General features: G+C 43.0%; 2 protein-coding genes across 10 annotated transcripts in view; one reads left to right on the top strand and one right to left on the bottom strand.

Annotated features, from left to right (window-relative positions):
* DCUN1D3 (defective in cullin neddylation 1 domain containing 3) overlaps positions 1–130 on the bottom strand; it is a 25447-nt gene extending 25317 nt beyond the window's left edge. For 3 of the 7 annotated variants that reach the window (XM_027669812.1, XM_027669811.1, XM_027669807.1), the window contains exon 1: positions 40–130. The gene's annotated coding sequence lies outside the window, so the exon portion shown is untranslated. The remainder of the gene's footprint in view (positions 1–39) is intronic. The other 4 variants (XM_027669813.1, XM_027669809.1, XM_027669808.1 and 1 more) reach the window with 2 other exon arrangements.
* A 59-nt stretch (positions 131–189) lies between these two features.
* LYRM1 (LYR motif containing 1) lies at positions 190–10403 on the top strand. 3 transcript variants are annotated; one of them, XM_027669815.1, is made up of 4 exons: positions 190–244; positions 7234–7392; positions 8400–8492; positions 10060–10403. In XM_027669815.1, the coding sequence occupies exons 2-4, from the start codon at positions 7234–7236 to the stop codon at positions 10174–10176; spliced, it is 369 nt and encodes a 122-aa protein (XP_027525616.1). In that variant the 5' UTR covers positions 190–244; the 3' UTR covers positions 10177–10403. The 3 variants fall into 3 exon arrangements, with proteins under 3 accessions (XP_027525616.1, XP_027525617.1, XP_027525615.1); XM_027669816.1 differs by lacking the exon at positions 190–244 and adding an exon at positions 2171–2310; XM_027669814.1 differs by lacking the exon at positions 190–244 and adding an exon at positions 3925–4935.
* Positions 10404–10905: the final 502 nt, after the last annotated feature.

Here is a 10905-nt window from a genome sequence, read left to right as displayed (position 1 = left end):
GGGCAGAACCGCGGTCGGTCCCGCACACTCCTCGCTCACCTCGGCGGCTCCGGCCGGCTCTGCCTCCGCCGCATCACTTCCGGGCGAACGCTCAGCTGGCGGACGCGCCGTGACGTCACAACACGTGACGCCGGGGTGGCGTGCGCGGCGACGCCGCACGCACGGTGAGGGCAGGGCAGGGCAGGCGACCACCGGAGTGTGGCGGGACCCCGCGGGGGCGGGGCCGCGGCGCGGCTGCTCCAAGGTAAAGCGGGGGGGGTGGTGGATATGCGGAAAGGGCGGAGGGAGAGGAGGGGGCGGAGGTGCGCGGAGTGGGCTGACCCGCCTTCCCCCCCGCGCTTCGCGCGTTGGTTCCACCCGGCTGCGGGGGCAGGGCCGCCCCGGCCGCCGGGGGGCGCAAGGGAGCCCGCGCCTGGAGCGCCCCCCAGCGGCCGCGCAGCTCCACGCCGCGGCGGGGGCGGCAGCGCCATCTTGGCGGGGGCGGCGGCTGCGGGGGCGCCCGGGGCGGGCAGCGCTCCGTGCCCACAGTGCTCAGTGCCCACAGACCTCGGTGCCCACAAACTTCGGTGCCCTAAGCATTCAGAGCCCACAGTGTTCAGTGCCCACAAACCTCGGTGCCCACAGTGCTCCGTGCCCGCAGTACTCGGTGCCCACAGCGTTCAGTGCCAATAGGACAAGAGGACATAGTCTTAAGTTGTGCCGGGAGAGGTTTAGGTTGGACATTTGGAAGAATTTCTGCACATAAAGAGTGATTAGACATCAGAAGGGGCTGCCCACGGAGGTTGTGGAGTCACCGTCCCTGGAGGTGTCCAAGGAAAGACTGGACGTGGCCCTCGGTGCCATGGTCTGGTTGACGTGCTCATGTTTGGTCACACATTAGCCTCAATGGTCTCAGAGGTCTTTGATTCAGTGATTCTGTGCCCCACAGCCCTCAGTGCCCACAGCTCTCTGAGCCTACAGCCCTGCTATGCTTCTCAAATAGTGACTAAAAGTCATATCTATCAGTGAGCATCAATGAGTTTCACTGAGTGACCCTCAGAATGAAGTAAGAAAAGGGGCAGGGAGGGTTGTGTCTCTGCTGGCCTTAATATTAATACCTGTTTTTAAGCTTGGGTGTTTCCAATGCTGGGAAATATTTCTATTCATGCATTCAGTTGCATTTGGCTGGAAGCCAAGGTATGAATAAGGTGCATAAATCTATACTGGGGTTTGTGTCCATGGTGTTATATTTCTGTAGGCTTCTATATTATATAAGCAAGGCCATCCAAGGATAGCAGAGACTTCATTTTCTCTGCTATATTTCTCACACTGCATTAAAACCTCTTTCACTGCTTGTAAAAAAACATGAGTGACAGCTGGACAAGACAAGAGACAAGTTCATACTGCTTTAGAGTTTACCTGGACACTGTGTGCTTTTCATGAGAAAGCTAAGAAATAAGTAAAGCAATTTTTTTTGGTTTCCCTTCCCCCTCTCCACAGTCTAAGTCAGCATTTCTGGTCTTCCTCAGGTTCCTATGGCATGGGAGGCACTCCCAGGGCAAGAGTCTGTATGTCCTACTAAAACCAGATAATACCTCGACCACCTCAGACTAAAAGAATGAAAACTGATCAAAAGGGACTAGGCTTTCGTTTATTCAAATTAAAAGAATGTTGTAGAATCCTAATTTTCTGCAAATTGGCTCATTTAAAATGATACAGGAAACCAGTGATAAAATCCATGTCCTTGCTTTTACTATTTAATTATATTCTCTTTGCATGCAGTTTTCTTTTTCTGATCAAAAGACTGCTCCATATGTAAGAGAAAGCTTAAAAGAGATTCAAGTTCAGTCAGAAATCTGAGGCACGGATAGAATGGCAGAGCTCTTATCCCAGCTGATGAACAGTGTGAGTTCAATGACTTAGAGATGCAGGTTCAGAGGTATCAACTGGGGTTTCAGATCAGAGTTTCAGATCAATTTGCAAGCAGAAACACACTGGCATTAGAAAATCCTTAACACTGTGAAAGTTACCCTTCAGATACCCTTAGTGAATAACTTGATTCAGTAATTTCATTCTTTTTCACCAAAGATGCATATATTTGTGATTGCAGCTTGCAGATGGAAACAGTGAGAATTGAGTCAAATAAATCCTTGATGGGAATGTCTTGAAATTTGCAGGCTTCTGTCACTGGTAGAAATGAGGATGTGACACCATCATGGAAGAATATGATCTGTCATTCTAGTCTGTTTTTCACTATGTGGAGATGGAATACTTTAGCTGTGATTGAAGTTTCGCTATGATTTGGTTTTGGCTGAATCTTAAAAAAAAAAGGTATGAATGTTCAATCAAGAATGACAATCAAATGAAGTTTTCACTTTGCCAGGCACATCCTGCAGCCACGTGTGCTCGGCGTTTGCAGGGTGCCAGCTGTCACAGGCCACTGAGACCTTGATTTGAGCAAAAGAAGACAAAATTACTTTTGTGGAAACTGAATTTTGAAACTTAGTATTGCTGGAAGGCATGTGAGCTGCCCAGCTATCACAGGAATCTGTGACCCCTCCTCTTTGTGCCACAGGAACTCATTGTCTCAGTTGCTGTCCCTCAAAGAACCAACAGACCAAAACCATTGCTGCCTTAGGAACCAAAGACTCATTTTGGCAGACTTGCAGGAAAGATGAATATGGATTACTGACCTCTCATTGCTGTGGAGAACTGTGGAAGGAATGATTGATTATCTGCTGCATTAGCAGCAGGAGAGAGACTGCAGGTCGCTCTTTAGCTAAGTGGTATCATTTAGCTCTTAAAAAAAAAAGGCCAGATATGTGTATTTTTCTGCATCTCCTTAAATAAACATTAGCGAAGAGGAGCTGTAGATGGTCATACAGGCTGGACTGTCATGGGGCACATTGTATGGAACATGAGGGTGCTCTGCACAACAATGTTGATACACCATGGTCTTGAATGATGTAATTTATTCCCATCACAGAGATGTGAGCACAGCTTGATTTGGAAGGCAGTCAGCCCAGCACTTTGTCACTGAGTCTTTAGGATTCCTTGCCTGTAGCAAACCAGCTGTCAAGGAAAAGGTGTGTTGCTCCTAAGTAAAACATTTTACATCTGAGAAGTTCAAAGCAGCCTTTTCCAATTATTTCATGCAGAGTTCTTTTCCCCACCATCTCCTCCCCTGAGCAAATAATTTCTCAGCACCAGCAAAACGTGTGCATTACTAACACTGCCCCAGTTAGCTAGCATGTAAATAGGAGATCTATTGTTTTAAAAGATCCTTTTTTTTTTCCCCATGGGCCATTACTTTCACCCTTTGTTTTCTAAAATCCTCTACGCACTCACTGCTGGCAGATTTTATGTTTAAAGTTAGTAGCTAATGCTTGATGTGGGAAGAAAGGATCAAATAAAATAGTCTTAAAACCAGCAAAGGCACTGTGCAGAGAACAGCAGAGTGCTGGACAGGCGTTTGGAGCCAGGCATCCCTCACTGGGAAGCAGGTAGGATTGAGCTGCCTATCTGTGGTCAGGCTCGGTGCAGCTTGCCTGCAGTCCTGGCTTTGCTTTGACACTGCACTATTGGGGTCATTTTACAGTTGACAGATTCCTTTTGTTATTTTTATATAAACTTTTAAATTCTAAACAAGCCTGCAAATAGCAAAAGAAGACTGATGTTTCACTGATTATTCATATTATTGAACTTTTGGGTCAACCATCTAAAAATCCAAAGGAATGTTTATTCCTGAAAGAAAAACTTATGGCATTTTATAGTCTCAGGTATCATTTGTTTTAATTAACAGTGAGAAAAGTTTGCATCTTCACCACGCAGTAACTCATTAACTGCTCAGATCTCCGTTGCGAGTTTGGATACAATGGGATGTTTCAGGTGCTTGATGTGCTGCTGATAAGAGGGCTTTGCATGTAGATCCCAGAGTGATACAGCTCTGCCGGGCTCTGCCCCAGCATCCAGCTGTGCCTGTCTGGAAGCCAGCGCCTGGCTTCCCTCCAAAGCCCGGACTCTGTCAGGGGGCTGCAAACCAGCTGCAGCCTCCCGCTTTTCCCAGTGACACGTCTGTGCGCACACACCTACCTTTGACCTCTCCTGGTTTGTTCTGTGGCAGCAAACACCCGAAATTTGCTCAGCTAATACAATAGCCCTGTACTTTTTGACAGAAACGCCTGTGGTTAACCTCTGTGGGCTGCCTGCTGCAATAAAATGAAGGGTGGTAGAAGTTAAACAATGGGTGTGACTACCACAAGATGGGTGTTAGTGGGAAAGTGGTGTAACATCCACTTAGCATTCCAGAGATGTGAAATATAATTATGATTTAAATGCCAAAGATGTAAGTTGCAGGATGAGTAACTACAAGGACATGAAAGTCTTCCTTATCTTCCTTTCTATCCCACTCAGAATCATTTTGCACACCCACAAAACTAATAAAAGTAGTGTCACTTGATGAAATTACACCTGATACATGACTTGTACCATCACTTACATTTCTGTCAGTGTGGGCTCTGTTTACACCAAAGAAAAAATTCCAATCTCATTTACAACATTTTAAGTTGGAAGTAATTTTGCTCTCAGTGGAATTATTCTCTATTTATACTCCCACTCAGATCAGAATCTGACCTAGGCTTTGAATTTTGTCTTATTTGCTCTCATCCTTTCCTATGACAGGCAGGGGTCCTCAATCTGTAAAAGGCTCCTCACACCTACATTTATGTATCTTTGCAGAAATGGCTTTTGAGCAGGTCTGTATTGTTAGAAATTGTCAACTAAATCAGCCTGGGAGCAGCTGGTTGCTGAGTGTACATGAATAGCTGCTTAATGTTTTTTACATCATCCAGCATATGTGGGAAGGAGAGCAAGAATGCAAAAGCGCAGCCCATGCCTAGACGAGGGGCTACACAGTTCTGTAGCAATTCCAACACAAAGAAGTTAAAGAATGAAAGAGTAAGTTCTAGATAGGGCAGTGGAACAACTAGTGGTGAAAGAAGTTAGTTCTAAACTTTTCAATAACATCTTTATAAACAGATACTCGGTATGTTTAAAATCCAAGAGCAGAAGGTGTGATCAGCTCTGAACAAAGGGCTGTCCCAAGTTGTGGCCTTGGAAATTGTCCGTGTAGATCAGAACTGAAACCTGTATTTTAAACATTTTTTTCCCCAACATAGTTCGTCTTGTTTTCTTTATGGATTACATGAGAACCTAAGGTGAAAGTTTCTAGCACAGTACTGCCTTTTATTAGCTGTCAGCAGGGAACAAAGAGTATTATCAGCTCCACAAAGGTGACACCTTCAGATAAAAGCACAGGGGTGAGGCCAGGATTTGGGACTCAGCTTGTGCTTGGTCAGACCTTGTAATTGAACTCTTTGTTTTCTGTACAAAATATGCATGGGGCAGGGGTAAGCAGTGATTTTTCAGATATATGTTCATCTGTGGCTTTGTGTCTGACTAATTTAATTGCCTGAAGTGGAGCTGTAGAGTGGATAAATTGAAGCACTTACCCTATAGTGTTTGATGAGCTGGGACTACTTAGTTATAATGTTGTAGATATTTGTTTCCTAGAAATACCATAAACATTTACTAGAAATACTTTCTGCTGGGTAAGAAGAACAATTTTCCATCTAGGGGAAAAAAATATGATTAGTTAAATATGTTAAAATACAATTAGCAAAATAAAATTGTTCTCTCTTACGAACCAGAGAAAAAGAGTTCATGAAACCATGAAAGTCTTCAGATCATAGCAACAGCTAAGACAAAAAAGCCTAGGATTTAATAGTTTGTGATTTTTTACAGTAATGAACTATGGGCCAAATCCTGTCTTCACGTTAGTATCAGTAATTCCAACTTTGGTGAGTGTCTGGAGCCACAGGAGGCCTGTTCTGGTCAGTCACCGTGGCAGAGGCAGCCACTCGAGAATGGAATGGCCTGGGAAGGCTTTGGCTCAAGCCCCTCTTCCACAACCCAGTAGAACAGGAATTGCCACAGACTGCAAGGAGATGAGCGATAGCATATTGCCACACTTCCCACAGTAGTTTGGGTGCATGCATTAGAAAGCAGCTTTTCCTCATGTAGGAGGAAAAGAGGGAAAAAGCACTCCCTCCAGAGGGCAGCTCAGGCTATCTGAATTACCTTGCTCCAAACTGTCCTCTGGAGGAGCCATTCCCAGCACACAGGTCTGATTTCAGGATAGATTCAGCCACAGTAATTAGGGTTTCAGGTTGGCAAATGGATCCTGAGACAGTCAGATAATGTCCTGTCCCTGACACTTGTTCCTCATTGCATCCATACACTTACTTGGGAGTGCTGCTGCATCTTCCTTTGGGACAGTAAAGTGCCTTTGACAGTTGTGGTGCCCCAAAAGCAGAAGTCATTGTTTCTGTTAACTTAATCTATGTCAGAAATGTTGTTATTCCAGAAGTGGATTTGTCTCAGGGATATCTGTGGTCCGGCATGAAACAGCGTAACCATTCATATGATAAAAGACTCAATTACATAAAACAAGAATAGGATTTCATTCTTTCTTCTGACAAATATTCTTATCACACCTGGAGGCTGATTCAGTGGGCTCAGCAGGTACACAGCTCTCTGAAAATCAAGACATTCAGGACTTTCCTAAATCCACAGTTAGTCTGCCTCTCCTGCAGTGCTTAGATAAAATAGCTTTCATCACCTTTTCATCACATCAAACTCCAGCTGAATCATTACTGCCTCCTGTCACGGTACCACAAACAAGCTTCTCAGCCCCTGAGGCCTACACAGGTTTTCATCAATATCATGGTGGGTTCATCATGTATTTCATTCACAGATTTCAAGATGCTTTGCAAAGACAGGGGCAGCACTGGTACAACAACGTCTCAGGAAGGGGGGCACTTAGAGTTTCGGTGACTTGCCCAATGTCTGTTGCAAAACAGCCGTGAAACAGAACCCAGGCATTCTTGTACCAGGCTTGTGATTCAGCAAAGCACTAAACCAAGTGCTTAACTTTGAGCATGAGCTCAAGCTGTTTGAATGGAGACAGATTTAAGTATCAGTTTAAATACTTTGCTGGACTAGGTCTTCAGCTTTCAACAGCTAATTATTGTTTACAGCTATTTCAGGTTTTTTTCATACAGCTCAGCATATTTTTAGATGATGGAAATATTTTTAAACTAATTCAATGGTGTGAAAACACATACTGCTTGCTGGCCTTTTAGCAACTCAAATGGTTCATGCATATGTTTGGGGGGCTCATGTTGTCTTTTCTAGATGACCCCAGCGACTCGACAAAAAGTTCTTGGCCTTTACCGCAAGATATTTCAAATAGCCAAAAAATGGCAGTCGGCATCAGGACAGACAGAGGAGACTGTTAAAGAGAAAGAGTACATTAAAAATGAGGCCAGAACATTATTCAAAAAAAACAAAGACGTAAGTGTCCTTACAGCTTTGAATTTCTTGCTCTTTGCACTGTCTCAGCGACTGGATGCTAAGATACAAATATAAGAACTGAGTTCCCAAAATTTTATTCACCTTAAATGGTTTGCGTGTATTTGGGTTATAATTTAAATTTCATCCTTGAGAAAAGTCAAACCATTTCAGCTCTTCATTAACTGCTGTAGAAGTCTAAAAGGTCTCTTTTCACTAAAAAAGTGCCAAGAAAAATTAAATTCCAAAGATACTGCCTGTGTAATTGAAGCAGCTTTTGATCTTTACAAAGTTAGCTAAGTGTATCATTACCCATGCAATGGCAAACAGAGCTCAGCAGCTTCTTTTTTTCTTTTCAAAGCAGCAATTATTGGCACTTCTTTTAAAAGAAGCACTTTAATTTTTTTCTTAAGGAAGAAATTTCAAACCCCTTTTGAAAGAGGCGATACAGACTCCATGGTAATCAAAGGTCCTTCTTGTAATTCAAGATCACAATTTTTATTTATAGCCCATATTGCTCTGGGACTAAATTGAAGTAATGCAAAGTCAAAAAATTAATTTAAGTCATAATTTACACCACATTTCTGACTTCAAAGGGAGTTTCTGGATAGGATGATAAGAGAATGTGCACCAAAGAGTGTCTTTCCTTTCTCCTCTAGCTACCTCACAGAGTGACGGATGGGGGAGTGTGGCTTTTTCATGGATGCATTAGTAGTTTACATGTGTATTGTCTTTTTACAGAGAAAACACCATGTTTGGGTAAAAAACTCCTCCTTTAGCCTCAGTCCTGACAGCCTCTGGGCCTTAACATCCAGCGCCATCACGCCCAGAGCTGTTGAGTCAAGGAAAATACTGATGTTACCTTTTATGGATGTGAACAATACAATCCCTGTATCCTTGGGATTGCCAGAACAAGCTAAAGAAAGTCACGTGGCTGTGCATCATTTACACTTGAGCTTCCAACTGCTAATTGCTGTACTTTTACAAAATATTTGTTTGTATGATCTTAGGTAACAGATCCAAAGCTGATTGAGCAGTGCATAGAAGAATGTGAGGCAAGAATAGAAATTGGACTGCACTATAATATCCCCTACCCGAGACCTGTGAGTACAAATCCAGTCACAAAGTCTTCAGCATTACCCACTTAGCTCTCCCTGCACAATGAAACCATGAGTTTACATCACTGTCACTGCACTGCATTTTTAGATGAGCTGGCATTTAAATGTGTGCTAAATCAGAGCCAAGTGTACACTGAAACCTTCTCCATCTATCTTCTTTCACTGTAAATTGTTGGGTTTCTTCTCAAAATAAGGAGTCAAAGCCTAAATGGAGTTGTGTGAGCCAAACTCCCAAGGCCTGTGAATATTTAGCCAGTCTTGTCTGACCAAAGAATGTAGAAAAAGATGGTAATGGAATCAAATAATAAACAAGAATGAGAGAATAAAAATACTTAATTGCATCTGCCATAGATACGATAATTTTCATAGCCTACATGACTGGTCATAAATCAAGTCCTATGGAAACACTTTGTTGCTGCTTCTTTTCCCTTCTTCCTAGAGAAAAACATACCCAAGATTACTGAAATACTGGAAGTTGCAGCAGTGTCTTGAATTGCACCACTCAATAGTTTCCTCCCTGCCCAGACACTTTTGTCTGTAGTACTTTATGTTGCCTCCCAAAGAGACTTCCTCTCTACTCCTGTTAATTAGTTTATATTTTCACATCTATAGTTCCCTGATCAATGCAGTCACGGTCAAAACCAAATTGTATCTTCATCAGATTCTTGCCTAAAATATGGTCACTGCCAGCATCTCTTTCACGATACAGAATTACAGTGCACATCTGGCAAACAATGTTCCTAGAAATGGGCCTAAAACGTGTTCTCTACAGTGGTTTCAAAACCCCAAAGGATCAGCTCTCTCAGACAAACTGCATGATTATTATTTCTGAGATTCTAGAAATCTCTACTCCTGCTTTAGTCAGTGCTTTTACTACTATTTGCACCTAAACAGCCATCTTACAGCCTGACAGCCTCAGCAACAATAACATCTGACTGCTACCACCTACGTTTTCCAGTCACTTAGGGGGGTTACAGCTGCATGACTCCCACGGAGAGTCTTATGAAATAAAAAGACTTTGTCAATCAAAGGAAGAGCCTGTCACCTATTGCTCCTTCTGCTTGTGGAGTCAATGACATTGATTGTGCATTTTAATGTGGCATATATAATCACGACAAAAAGAAGGCAGGCTTTCAATACATACAGTTTGGGGTTATTTTGTGACTTCCTAAGTAGGTATGAATAAATCACACAGTGCTTCAAGACGTAGTGAGGAATTTTTAGGATTATCTAGGTCTTACTGTTCTGGAACAGCAGTCCTATTTCAACAAGTATTTTATCATTACAGTCTGATATCAAACTGCAAAACAAGGTTACTAAGGCCTAAAACATAGGATTTTAATAAACACAACATTTAGGGCCTGAAAGTTACACCACTAATCCCTCCTTAGACATTGCTCCTCTTAGAAATCTAATAACCTGGATTGAGACAACACACTTACCTTCTCCAACATGTGAAGAAACTATTTAAATCTCAGTGACACCCAGTCTGTATATATGCTGCCTTTTTTCTTCCCAATTTGCTCCTAACTGGTGGGATTTTCTTTTCCAGATCCATCTGCCTCCTATGGGTCTCGCCCATAAACAAGGTCGTACGTTGCGACACCAAGAAAAGTTAAGGAAGATTTCTAAGCCAATATACCTGAAATCCCATGATGAAGTTTCATAACCCACCACTTAAGCTGTGATGTGTAATCACATCCTATGAGCTGTGAACTGCAGTCCAGGTGGTTCTTGTGCACAACTGTGAACTAAGGTGTTTTGGTCACTTGCTCACACATTTCCTGAGGCCAAAAAGCCATTGATACATTGCATATGATGGATAAGGTTGGTCTATTATTTATTTATATTATTTTTAGCCACTGACTCATCAATAAAAGTAACACTTTTCAAGGAGTGAGGTGTGATACAACGATTACTTTGACATCAGGACAAATTACAGCAGGTTCTCAAACTCTATGAATCTATAGCAGGATTCTCTTGTGGTTTCAGGATTCTGTGTGCTCAGTTGTAACTCTAGGCTGTGCCTTGTGTAAGGGTCAGTCAAAATTAAGGAAGTCCAGGAGAATCAAGCAGATGCTGTGCCTCCAGATCTTCTGAACACAAGTGGGAACACAATGACTGCATCATGCAGCTGCTTTCCTTCCTCTCTTGTCCCTGGGGAAATGTTACAGTTTCATAGTACCTCTGTGGTGAAGTTCTGTTTCTGAATGGGCAGTAGCAAAGACACAACTGAAGTGCCCACTACTCCTCCTTTTTCCTTTTTGCAAACTGCAGAGGGATGGCCTAGAGACTCCAAGTCAGCTTTTCCCTCTTCCTTTGGAGAGGGTGTGGATGTGAAATGCAAAGTTTGGAATGCCATTACACAACTCTGAGTAAAACATTCCAGTGTGGGGTT

The sequence above is a fragment of the Corapipo altera genome, unplaced genomic scaffold (genome assembly GCF_003945725.1).
Source record: "Corapipo altera isolate COAL_440 unplaced genomic scaffold, ASM394572v1 61183, whole genome shotgun sequence".
NCBI lineage: Eukaryota > Metazoa > Chordata > Aves > Passeriformes > Pipridae > Corapipo > Corapipo altera.
The sequence above is the reverse complement of the archived record's forward strand: the minus strand, read 5'-3'. Positions and strand labels throughout refer to the sequence as shown.

Excerpts from the sequence above, each read along its gene's own strand:
- LYRM1 (XM_027669814.1), top strand. The coding sequence starts at position 4,795 with ATGAATAGCTGCTTAATGTTTTTTACATCATCCAGCATATGTGGGAAG. Across the intron at positions 4,936-7,233 it reads AGAAGTTAAAGAATGAAAGA|ATGACCCCAGCGACTCGACA; the intron begins GTAAGTTCTAGA and ends TGTCTTTTCTAG. Across the intron at positions 8,493-10,059 it reads ATATCCCCTACCCGAGACCT|ATCCATCTGCCTCCTATGGG; the intron begins GTGAGTACAAAT and ends TTTCTTTTCCAG.